General features: G+C 36.5%; 1 protein-coding gene across 4 annotated transcripts in view; it reads left to right on the forward strand.

Annotated features, from left to right (window-relative positions):
• The window catches only part of LOC116175899 (CUGBP Elav-like family member 2), a 174,968-nt gene extending 161,643 nt beyond the window's left edge, over positions 1–13,325 (forward strand). For 3 of the 4 annotated variants that reach the window (XM_031494263.1, XM_031494262.1, XM_031494261.1), the window contains one exon: positions 13,194–13,324. In XM_031494263.1, coding sequence (XP_031350123.1) covers positions 13,194–13,259 — 66 coding nt within the window. In that variant the 3' untranslated portion in view covers positions 13,260–13,324. Of the gene's footprint in view, positions 1–13,193 lie in introns of all 4 variants that reach the window. The other variant, XM_031494260.1, reaches the window with a different exon arrangement.
• Positions 13,326–13,590: the final 265 nt, after the last annotated feature.

The following is a 13,590-nucleotide window of genomic DNA, read 5'->3' on the forward strand; positions in this document are numbered from 1 at the left end:
GGCGCCCCACTTTGTGAGCGCATCCTGTATAATTACAAATATTCAAATATTTTTAAAATGTGAAGAATATTCAACCATATCATAATACAAAAACAATCTTTCGAAAAATCTTATCTTCAAGGCATTAAGTTACTCCGCGCAATCGTTGACACCCTGTACATTACTAAAAACCCGCAGTAGACCCCTCCCTCCCCCCACTCGAGTAAATCCACATTTATCATTATGGGCTCATCTACAACCGATACAACAGATTATCGAAGGATCCCCAGTATTACCATCACTTTTTGAGCAACAATTTACTTATAACCTTGCAAAATACATACAGGGTGGCCCACTGGCAACAGTCAATGCCAATTTTGGCCGTTTAACAACAATTTTGCCAGAAACGCTCGAACACGTCAATTTTAGTTTTGAAATCACATATTTATATAACTTCAACCCTGAGAAAGGGATAAATTTTACCCAAAAAATTTTAAATGGGAAGGAGACGTAAACGTTAGATAGCTCGATAGGTACGCATGTTCATTCTGTTTTAAGAACGGTTTTTATGTTTCAAGTGCGATCAGTAGATCCGGAGAAAACTCGATTTAAATTAATTTGTAAAGCTATTTTAAATGTTTATCACGTAGGCTTTGAAATAATAGTAACAATAATGGTTTTTTTTACAGCGGAAAAGGTGGAAATTCTTTCGATTTTCTTAGATGGTGAATCTGCGTTCACAACAGCAACTCTGATCAATGAAGAATAATTGTTACTGTTACGAAGTTAGCCCTGCAAATCCGTTTAAATCGAGTTTTCTCTGGAACTACTGATTGGATTTGAAAAATAAAATCAGTGCTGAAAACAGAATGAACATGCGTATCGAACTATTTAACGTTTACCACCCCTTCCCATTTAAAATTTTTATGCTGAAATTCACCCCCTTCACAGGGTTGAGGGTATGCCCCCCTCGAAACTAAAATTGACGTGTTCGAGCGTTTCTGGCAAAACTGTTGTTAAGTGACCCAAATAGGCATATTGACTGTTTTCAGTGGGCCCCCTGTACAGACGAGGGAAATAAGGAAAAGAGTAAATTTTTGCAAACAGTTCGTATATTGAAATGCGGTTTTCGGCATAGTGGTCAGTAAAATACGAAGAAAAGACAGTGTTGTATAATACTCGTTGAGGAATTTTTGGAAATTGCGTAAGGGGTGCGCGAATGTATATACTTATTCATTAGTCATTACTCATCATTTGCGAAATTATAAACATATATGAGAACCATGAGTCCATATCTGTCCTCGAAATTCCACAGAAATGCCCAGGGGTGACGATATGGAGCAGACGGGAGTGATATGGACGGACACGGATAACAATACAAAACTATAAAGGATCTGAGGATCCGTGCCAGAATAATGTACTCGTAACTGGTTACATGTAAAAATTTGATTCATTCTTGGATAAGTCCGATCTCTCACCAAGAACGACACGGGTCCCGTAGTTAATGCTTTCAAAAGGTGTGAGAAGGCAGCACTGAACGAGGGGGTAGCTATATTTTGGAAACTGCTTGTCGCTCTGATCCAACATATGAAAAACCATGCAAACATTAAGAAGACATAGAACCTTCAATGACCTTTTATAGCAGGATTTTGTACCATATTCATTTCAGTTATTTAGTAGTGGCATTTTCAATAGTCGAGTTTCGAAAGCATCCCTTACCTTCAAATTTGTATTGGAACAACAAATTAAGCAGAACTGCAATTTCAGTAAACGACTATTTGCAAACCGCACTTTAATCATTAAGAATGCCTTCCAAAATCCAACTTCTGTTTGTTCTTAGAAAACAGTTTCGAAACTCGCAAAACTTTCATCGCCACCGTTTCCCTACACTTTGTTTTTCTTTGTCTGTAACTCATTTCGTAAAAGTTTTGCTCTCACTATGCATACAAATTATAAAAAAAAAAGTCACTTCGGAACTGTCACTCGGTAATAAATAGTTTACTCGTATATCAATGGACGGAATGGATCTTTTGGCTGAGAATTTGATTTTTTCTAAAGCGGTCTCTGCAAATCGGAAATAGAATTAATGGCTTTGGATATTTTTGCGGATTTGTCTGTCGCTGCTTAACACTTAGCGATATTTATAGCGGCGATACTTTTATTGTCCCAGCGTTGGATCGCATCGGGATTATTGCATTGCAAGGGTTTTTACTCGTATGTAAAAACACCATTCGTATTTTAGTTGGGGGGTTGCTTATTTATTTTATTGATTATTGATTTTATTAGGAATAAATAACCTCACTTGGATCGGGACAGTTTTTTTAGTCCATAATTTTTCGTCTATATAAAAACTAACAACCCCCGCAGTAAAGTTTTTAGTACGTTTTTTTTATGTACTGTAGATGATATATTAAATCTACTGTCGGTGTAAAACGTGTGTAAACTCGATGCATTTGAGTGGGATTGGTTGGTTTCCAATAAAGTACCGTTTAATTGTATGATAATTTAGTGCAAGAAAGAATTGTTAATATACACTTGAAACCAATGAAATGTGCCCGTTTTGAAGAATGCAGCTTATACTGCGTGAAATTTTAGTGGTTGTTGCAGCCGATTTTGTTTGGTATAGTGCGTTTTCAAAATTAAAGGTCGCACAAGCATTTGATTTGTACGACTGTTTCCGTTATAATGTTGCAACCGGTGTCTGCTATAAAGGGGATTGAACTTCTTTTCCTTTTCGAAATCAAAATTTTCTATTTCTAAATATACTCGCAAATTATTTAGCCAAAAATTATTACTTGGCCAACGGCTAACTCTATAAAAAAACGGAAATGAGCTACGGGAAAAGGGCGGCACGAAGTTCCTTTGGATTGCTAGTTTTAGATAAATGAAAAAAAGATTCCTCATTCACAACCGCCCTTTTGCAGGTGGCAAGGTTGATACAGAATTGGGTTGAATACAATCATATCCTTCAGTGATTGATTGAAAATCGTTCCTGATGTCCTCAATTGAAGACACAGTGGGGATTTTCAGCGTTCCAAATGTGACTGTTTCGTGAAATATATATCCCATCACGCCCAAACGTTGCCCTCATCCAAGTAGAGGATGCAATCCAAAAAAAATTCCTGCGATTTATGAACCATCCTACAGAATTTTATTCGAGGTTGGAAATCAGTATCCTTCAGACGCCGCACCTTCTGAAGATGGATACATACGTTCTTTATGAAGAGCCCTCCACACACTCGCATGGCTTACTCCAAGAGTTCTAGCAAAAACCAAAAGTTTTATTTTCACCTTCTAGCCCATAAGCATTACGTTTTGTGCTCCAAACGTCAAAATTTTAAGGGCGCAAAATAAGTTTACAAACTGAAGCTTGAATCAGGAAAAAACGTAACGCCGAAAATATTAAGGACTTACTCAAGCTTGAAGTTAGGAACGCAAAGCATCAAGTATTATTAGATTACCCCCTTTTAACCATGAAACTTAAAGTAGTTCAGAGCTTATACATTATACCCTTCGCTTGAAGCTACCTAAATCAACGACTTAAAGCTGTTTGAAGCCCGAAACACTTAGTTTTTTCCTTTTTCTTTCAAATTGTTTACTCCATTGCCATTTTAGATCCGTATGAAGTTAGCAATAACCAACCAACAAAGGACTGTGCGTATTTCACATGACATTTCACAATTATAGCTAAACAGCAAGAAATTTGGAACGAGATAGATGTGGGTATCCCTCCAATTTAGGGGTGTATGGAGACTAAATTTAAAGATATCTATAAACATTGCGACTGATATTAAATCTACACATATCAACCCTTAAATAACCTTAAGGTATAGGAAGCGAAAGCGAACAAGTCGAATTTAGGGACGTTTCGGTACAAAGTTTGTCAAATCTCGTATAATTGAAGTTACACATCAATCCTTAACGATTGCTATTAAATATACACATTTCAACCCTCTAATATAACGCCATCATAATCGCTTCACTTTGGGTAAAACGGTGGTAACTTTCTTATTTTAAATAGAACATCCTGTATTTTATTGCATTTTCGAAATCTACATGAAAATCTACGTCGTTTGATACCACATTTCCTTATACCTAGCATACAACATCTTTCACGATTTTTTTTAAATTTCGGACGTTTGACTGCATTTCTTTTGAGCCTTCTACTTCTGACTGCGCTGCGTTCACTTGAATTTCAAAAAGTCTTTCAAATAAACAATACCGTCTGAATGCTACATGAGAAAGGTTTAAACTTTGACCGCTCTTCTACAGGATGTTTTAAAACTAATGGTCAATTAACTTCAAACTTAAAAAAGTTGGTTTTTGAAATAAAACATGATTTATTTTGTTTCACTTTCAAATGTTCAAAAAAAAATTCATGTAGCATTAAGTCAGTATTGTATTTCCCTTATTTTTAAATTATATTGTACGTATAATAAAAAATACTATAAGAAACACGTGTATAATTGGTCTTTAAAGACTTGATTATATACTTGTCTCTTAATATACTATTTTCTGGAACTCAATTTAAGAGGTGTTTGGTTTTGGGCACTTTAGTATACCAAATCTTGTGATTGATATTAAATGGACACACATTATCCCTTAAAAAGCACCGATCAAATTTGATATATAATGATATTTAAATTTAGTCATTTTTGAGGTAGATGAAGTGGGGACAGATAAGACTACTCGCTTTAGGGGTGCGGGAACGTTTGTTTTTCACCTCTTAGACATGTAATTATCATCATATCAAAGGTAGTTTGGACGTTTGGTGCACTTTCACATTTCAAAAACATAAATGGCAACATCTAGAATTTAACAGCTTCCTTTAACATCATTTAGTACTGTCAACACAAATTAAATTTTCCGATGCCACACCTTCAAGAAAAAAACTTCATTTGCAATAATCTTCTGCATTGTCCTTGTCATGCAAATCGCATTGGTTGCGTTTTTCTTGTCAGTGGGATGCTACTTAATAATTCCGCAACGAGGGCGTCACGGCAATTACTCATGACGGGTATGCACCGCGTAATGCATTCCCAAAAGTGTAGCTAAAGAAAGTTATAGTCTTTAGATGGAAATATGACCATTTAAGACACATTTCTTAGAAACTTTCACTTCTATACCATATCTATTTGTTTTCTGCAAGTAATTATAACATTACGGCGTCATTTGAATTTTAATTTATGTGCAAACTAATTGGGTGCAGAATGCTGCAAATTTCCCACAAGCAAACTCCTGTAAAGGAAAGTGCATTCGTTCTATTGACACAAGCTCTGAATTCGTAACCGTATGCAAAATAGATCAACTTTATGTAAAAATGGTTATAAGCATAAATTTAGGTAGAAGAAGGATTGCCTGGACTTATTTCTAGCAGCAAGTTTAAAAGTTTTACACGGTGAAGTGGTCGCACCTAATGTTATCGCAGCTATAATAAATGAATCAAATAAAACTTACACCGTAACGATATTAATTGATTTTTATAAAAGTTTTGGGTGAGCAAACAATTTTTTTCGTTAAATTTAATGGACAGTGTATTGTCTTTTTCAACCGAAATAGTTTTATTGCCAAAGACGGTGCATTTTATAAGCGCTCAAGTGACATTTCCATGGCAGTCGTGGCATTACGAACACACAGCCCACTTAATTAGATATGATTCGAGTATAACGTCAATATGATTTCATTGTATTTCTCTTATTTTTGAATTAGATTGCAGGTATAATAAAAAATACTATAAGAAACACATGTATAATTGGTCTTTAAAGCACTTGCAATGTTTAAGGTGCGGCCGGTAGGGAAAGTAGTCATTTAAAGTCATGGAAACTAAAATTACCTGACACATTGTAGGGATGAAAATGAAGGTTTCATGACGATTTCGGGTAACATAAAAACGGAAGTGTGGACCAATTTGCGGTAAACATGGAAGTCATATAAAACCAAAAAAATCTATGTTGGCTGATATGGACTCACTATATAACCCATATATACAAATTTCTAGACACATATCCACATTTGTTTCCCCCTGGCGTCCCAGATAAAGGTTACTACATTTATTTACATGGGGATTTAGGAAACGATTTTGGTTAAATGCTATTCTAAGCACAATTATAGTCTGTATAGATATTGAAAATATCTACAAAGATTTTAAAAATATTGAGTAAAAACTAAATATTGTGTTTTTTTGAAAAATTGGGGCATAGCATGAGTAGGATATTTTAAAATCGCCTCTTAGTTTGTCTGTGGTGTAGTTTTATATAAATGTTCTCTGAGAACTCAAAAAGATGGCTGACAATGTATTTTGAAAATTCTTTGGGACTAGAATAGATGCATTATGTCCTAGATCGAGTGGGATTGCATGAGTAGCTTTGTTATCATTGAAGCTAGAGGTTAGGTTAAGTGAGAAAGGTGTGCCTCATTTCGTTTAGAGAATTTGAAAATTCAGACCCTACTAAAAAAGGCGTTTTTTTAATTCATGATATATTTCGGAAATTAAGTTAATTCTTCGGATTTTGTAAAAGAAATTCCACAATCCGTCGATTTTCCAGAATATTTGAGACCATTTTTGGAAAATGTTGAGTTTCACTTCTATAAAAAAAATTGAAAACGCTCTGGGAGTCACCTAGTTTGAAAGACAAAGCATAGTTTTGGCAATTTCTTTATTTAATTAATCGATGACTATGTAACTTACAGTGATCGGGTTTGTCATATTGTTTTGGTATCAAAAGAAGCATTTTCAAAAAGATCAAATGAATTTTACTTAGTAAATAACCCATTGTTAATATTCGGGATTACTGTTTTTATGATTTTCGGATGCAGCGGATTGGTTTCATTGAGTGAAGTTACAACATTAACATCCATCTCAAACCGTAATTTGACTGGACTATTATTGTTCAAACAATATAAATAATTAGTAACCATGGCCGCAGAAGACATTGTGGATACTAACTTTTCAATAAAAACAATTGATATTTTCACAAATATCGCGAAAACAAATATCAAAGCTCGAGTTCGTTTTAAAATCTTAACATAGTTTTTGAAAGCGACTTTGTATCTCTCCAGAAGTTGAGTGTAATTTGCCTTAAAGTGTCGTAACTCCTAAACAACACATCGTGGATAAAACCTTACTAAGAAACTTGTAGGCGATATTGGAAGTTTTTATTTCAGAAAGTTTTACGAGGTCTTTTGCATTGATTTCTCGCTGAACTTATCAGAAACTCTCTATTGACAATATTCGGAAACAGATAATCGAATATTCCTATACCTACTGGAGGTATTCCATACACCCCAAACCCCTCGCTACGACGCTACTATACATTCTCTCACAAAAGTGTTCAACCTTCAAGACTCTCATGATAGTTTCTGGGACAGTATATAGTCGAATCTTTATTTATTTATTTATTATTCCTCTCTTGTTCTGGGCCCTCAACAGGCTTGCGCTCAATTACAGAGTGACCCGCATAATGCGTTTTAGAAGTGCCCCTGCACTGCAGAAGGTCTTAAGTTGTTCTATACTACTTCGGTATTTACCTTACGATTTACGAACTAGGATAACTGCAGGAAAACCTAATTCGGAGTAGCCGGCATAATGCTCGAAACTGGTGTAAGGAAATTCCCATCGCTGTCACAGATGAAAAATTCTTACCTCAGCCCAGGTTCGAACACCCGACCTCCGGCTTTATAGCCCAACGCTCTACCATTGAACCACAAAGTTTGAAGAGTCTTCTTTTTCTGTGAAATATGTCATGCTCTACGGGGTCGTGGTATTATATCCCATTGTATGTTCTCGAAAATTATTGCGTGAGTGGAGTGCTAACATTCAACGTTTTTAGTTAAAAACATAGCGCCGGTGGTCCGGGGTGTTTGGAATACGAATACCTCCCAGAACAACGACTTTTGACAGCCCTCTACAACACTTAGTACCCTTATGATAATTTTCGGGAAAAGATAATCGAATATTTGCATACTGGGGGGTGTTCCATACCCCACACACCACGCAACATTCTTCCTCACAACGTACAGTGCCCATAGCACTTACGCTGTAATTTATGGAAAGGAAAGGTGTTCGATTTTAAACATAACAGAACGAAACTCTTAGGTGGAAGAGATCGTTGCAACGGAGCTCATCTTCCTCAATACGTTTCTTGTTATCACTTGTTATTTATCGTCAAATATACTTTTGTTATGTTCGCTATGAAGCGGTATAAGCGTAAATTTCCTATGTTTATCAAAATACAAATTCAAAACCAAATAAAATAAATAAATAAAATAAACAATCTAAAAAGTTGGAATAGTCCTGAAGGCTCTTATGGAAAAATACTTTGCGCTGTGTAGGTCTTAAGAAGAGTAAAAAAACCATTCAGGTTTGTTGCAGATTTCTGAAGCCAAATGCCTTTAGAGGGCTCTTGAAAGTACATGGAAAACGCTTGAAGGCCCTTAAAGATTCCCTGTAAAATAATAGGATATTAGAAGTAGAAATTCAATTACTTAAAGCGGTTTTCAAAGCTCTTAAAGAACCTTTAAACACTTGCTCTCCTACGATCTTAAACATTTTTTAGCACAGACAAATACAAAATCTCATGGGAGATCTTAAAGGCACGACATTGAAAAGGAAACGGGCCTTCTTTTCTGAACACAATGACCACGACTGGCGTGCGCTAACAAAAGAACCAATAGAAAATCCGCATTTCTATTTTTCCAGTCGGGGCAAATGGTACGAACGCAACTTTTAGATCCGAAAAGATCGTGGCAACCGCGCTTGCTTTACCCAATACGTTTCTTATTATCGCTAACCTTAATTTCGTTCAAGTTTGCTATGAAGCGCTAGATGTGGAAATTTCCCTACATACATAATCAATATCAAATTTTTAAAAGGGCAAAACGACCATCTATTCACTTCTTTCGTCGTCATCCTTGTTTCAAATCCCTCCCACCTCTTCTATAACACTGTTTTGCAGTAATGTCTGATCTAAAAGAGTTTCTAGTCAAAAACAGCCCTTATTCATTTCAGGAATTTGTTACGGCGTGCTCTCAACTGTGATATTTGATTTTTATATGTGATATTTGTACCTTGTTTTTTGTTTTTTTAATCTATATTCTTGTCCAATAATCTTATTTATATCATATATGTATACATAATGTTTGTGATTCAAATGAAAATGACGATGTCAATATTTCTTGGAAATAATCGACAATAAAATATTTGTATTTGTATTTGTAATCATTTCTTCTCTATTGTAAGCTGTTTGTAAGTCTTTCAACCCCCTTCGGGATTCTGTTATACCTTCCTTCTGTCATCTTTTCGGTTGACTTGTACCTCTTTAAGCCACAGCCTGCAGTGCCTGCCTTTCCCTTTATTCGTGTTGTCCATGATTCCCTTCCGTCATTCCTATTTCAAAGTACCTTCGCTCCCTCGCATTTCTTCGAGGTGACCGGCCGCAAGACATTAGGACGCAGACAATAGGACGCCGTCATTGGGCCGCAAGACAATAGACCGAATAGGAAATAAGCCGCAGACATTAGGACGCGGACATTTGGACGCTCTAAATTGTGTTTTACTGTTGGGTAATATACGCTATTATTATATATTTTTGCATATTTTCAGTTTTTCACCATCTTCTCGATGTTTGGAAGCACTTATTTTATTTTAATTTTAATTCAATTACTTGATCAGCTAAAGCTGTGAACACATATGCAAAATGCATAGCGTTTATTTTTGGTTGTAGTCTTATGAGATTTTGTGTATTTTCGATTTGCAACATTTGCGATTAAACCGATCTTGCATATTTTGATATTCTTTGCATTTACATGATAAGACTTGCATATTTTAAGATGCATTTAAATTTTTGTTGGATTTAATCGATTTTAATTTGACTTTTTAATACATTTTTGCGGATTTTTGTAACGGACGCGATCATGAAACATACTGCAATAGCCGGAAGGAAGATAGATTGATTTAATTGATGTTTAATTTCATCATTTCCAAACTATTTGCTACGGGGGTTCCTTCTGGACTTGAAGATTACCATCGGTTCCGCCCGGCAAGGCAAACCTTCTTCTTCTTAGGCTACTCAATCGATAAAAATAAATGCTCCGGCTAACTCAAATCGGTGGGCTTTTAACTCTTTTGTAAACTGTGTAACCAACCTTAACCTGCCGCCTACCAGTCTCCTGCCTCAACTCCTACTTCTCCCTTTCCTTCCCCTCGTTCTTTGTTAAAGACAGGCACTTTGAAACCAAATAGATAATATATTGTAATGAAATTAGCGATACAAACAATTTACAGGGATCTAGCAGTTCTTCTCTTCTCCTTATAAAAACACTAGCTTAACAATGATAACTAAAAAATCCTAACAGGTGAAACTAATTTACTCAAGGGGTGGCCATCCTCTACAGTTTGAAAAAATGTAACAACAGGTAATCAGTTTTTAATCCAGCGTGGGCTGGGACTTATTTAAATAAACACAAAAATTTATCCTACTCTTTGGTAATCGTTCATTGGACTTTAATAAACAATCAAATCAAATTTTTTTATTGTAGCTTAATTACCAAAAAGTGGAATTTCACAGAATATTACAAATTTAATTAGACTAACCTTCACAACATTTGTACAGCCGATCTTGTGAACTGCTCTTTCCTCTGGTACAGGGTGGATGTGATCTGACACTTAGGTCTCTGTGACTTTGTTAGGGGTGGCTTGAATTTAACACACGGAAACAAAAATCCACGGTGCCTATCCTTCCTCGGAACGAAAGCAAAGTTTAGTGTTTGAACGGAAACTTAGTCCCGGAAATCCTTCGCGTGGCGAGTGGGAGACGGCTAGTTGCCAAAGTTTCTACACAGCACAGTGTATTTAATTTTATTTTATCAGTTTATTAGCTTTAATCGCCGGCGGGAAACGGATTTTTTGAGTTAGCGGTACGGCAGAACACAAACTTTTATGATCAGTATCCGACGGTAAACCGCGACGGTTCAAAGTATTATTTCACCAGCTCTTCTTGGGGCAAATATCTCTCCGAAACGCAGCGCTCCTTCGACAAATGACCTTACGGCGCGAGTAGGAAATTCCACCTGGGGCGGATCCCGAAATTCTGCGCCTTGAGGACTAGGGCAGCACTTTGAATTATATATCCTCGAGAAATCACAACGTATCCTAACGCGATTCACTGCATCCAAAGTAAACTGGGGTGACGCTCAAGGGTTCGCCAAAATATCCTCTGATTTGAACCGAGTCTTCTTCGCCAAAAAATCAACACGAAAAGAAAATAACACTTCGGAACGGGTGCAAAAAGCACGCAACTGGGAGCAACCGAAATAAGCCGGTGGCTCAAACCGCCAAGTGTACCAAAACTTTCGCTCAAGGTACGTGTTGACCGCTTGAAGTACTAACCGCGAGTCTCTTCTAAAAACGCGATCACTCAAAGTACGTGTTGACCCCTCGACGTACTAGCCGCGAGTCTCTTCTAAAAACGATCCCCTTCTTCAGAATTGAAATGAAAAAAACACACCCAAATTACCATAAAACAAAAATGGCTCCCGCTAGAAATTCTCCCATTGGTTTAGATAAAGAAAACTTAACCCACTCCAACTTCGTCATTAACCTCCAAAACTGCTGACCAAACTGATCTCACGGTTTTCTGTTGACGACGTGGAAAGGGCCCTTATCTCTGATAGCTCGGTGTTACATCCGCTCCTTTTCTCGGTCCAGACGGCGCCCAAGCTGAATAAACTAACGACAAACAGCTCGCATTACTCATGATGACGTCAATCAGCTTTGCACTCTTCCCACGACGAAATTAAATCTGAGCGAAATTAAATCTATCGGACCATAGTCTTGAGCGAACCGAAATGCCCAAACACAAAATTTCTAACCGGAACAAATAATGAAATATACAGGGTGACCTGCACTATCATGACAAGAAATTCGAAATTTTTAATGAAATTTGGCGCGAAATAAAACCACTCGTTACATATTTTATCTTACTTTTTCTCTACGGTGTTGATAGGTGATATTGCGGAAGGTTTGGAAATTGCTCCCAATAGTTTGTTGTTTTCTAATGCACCTATTACTTTTGTTGTTGATTTAGGGAGAAGTTTCTTTGCTTAGTGCTAAATAAATTCTTAGCGACAGGAGGCAATCATTTCGTGCAGAAAACTTAGAGAAACATATTATTGCTAGTGTTTATCGTAATGTATTTTTAATTTTGAAATTATGCAACATCTAGAGATAACTTTGCATATGAGTGCATATACATCAAAACTGTTTGCATATTTTACCACTTATTGTGTATTAATACAGGTAGTAAAGAAAATTCGGAAAAAAATTTAAAAAAAAACGTGTTTTTAAATTACTTATTACCAGTTGATTTTATCGAAAAAGTACTTATAACAATATTTATAGCACATATAAAGAGCTTTCATTACAAAAAAAGAATAATGAAATTGGATCAATAATTCCAGAGATGTAGTTGATTAGCCCATGGACTAATAACTATTTATTACAGTTGCAAAAATTTATAAATGAGGGGATAATTTCACATGTGCAATGCCTAGGTATTTTATTCCTTTTGATCAATCTAATACAAGGTAATGAAAATATAATTCCATTCGAAGCAAAAAGATTTTCGACTTAGCATTCGTGATATATTTGCAACACCTAGATGAGCAAACTTAACGCCAAAATTTTGAATATTTAAATGCAATCTCTTAAGACCATTGCAAGGAATGACAGAAATATTTTACATGAATGTGACAACTGACAACCCTTATGAAAAACGTTGATCCTACAACACACAAAAAAGTGGGAAAGGCTTCGGCTATCATTTACGTTTTCGGGGTGCGAAAACAGTGTGCAACATAGGAAACAATAAAATCCGACGATAAATTTCGATTTAAACGAATTAATGTTATTGTTGCGGTTTTATAGTTGAAATTTTGGCACCGGAAATGTGCGTGGCGAACGTGTGTTTTGGTAGTAAGTTAACATTTTGGCAATAAAGCGGGCGTTAATTGGCTTGCTGCGGGTACTTTTCTGCGGCTTAATGTGCGGCACTTAGCGGCGACCTGGATAGCTTCAACCCTGTTGGCAAAAATAGCCACGTTGTTGTTGCGTCCAGGCGATTTCTAAATCAATCGGGCCGTTAATAGACCGGCTATATTTACACCGATGACTGACAGCTTATTGTGTTGGCTAATGTTGGCGATTTTTTTTTTTGCAGATGCACCACCCCATACAGATGAAACCGGCGGATAGCGAGAATAGAAATGGTAAGTGCGGGTATTGATTGTTCTTTAAGCGCGGGCGGTGGGTGGAGGATCGTAATCGGATGCCGCGATGTTTATTCAAGGATGTATGAAGTTTATTACAAATGAATTGCGACGCAGTTGTCGGCAATCTTTCTTATACGTTAAGATTTGAGATCTACGATCTCGTGGTCATTATTAGCCTACGTGAGTCACGCGGTGATAATGGCGTTTACTGTTCTGTTATCGGCCATTGTTCAATTCGCATCGTAGGTATGTACATAGAGTGACGCTCTATACATAGAGTGACGCTCTAAGTATATAGATATATTTGTATTCGTCACATAACTTGGCTTGTCGTGAGTGACTGTG

Source organism: Photinus pyralis, unplaced genomic scaffold (assembly GCF_008802855.1).
Source record: "Photinus pyralis isolate 1611_PpyrPB1 unplaced genomic scaffold, Ppyr1.3 Ppyr1.4_LG7, whole genome shotgun sequence".
In the NCBI taxonomy this organism is placed as follows: domain Eukaryota; kingdom Metazoa; phylum Arthropoda; class Insecta; order Coleoptera; family Lampyridae; genus Photinus; species Photinus pyralis.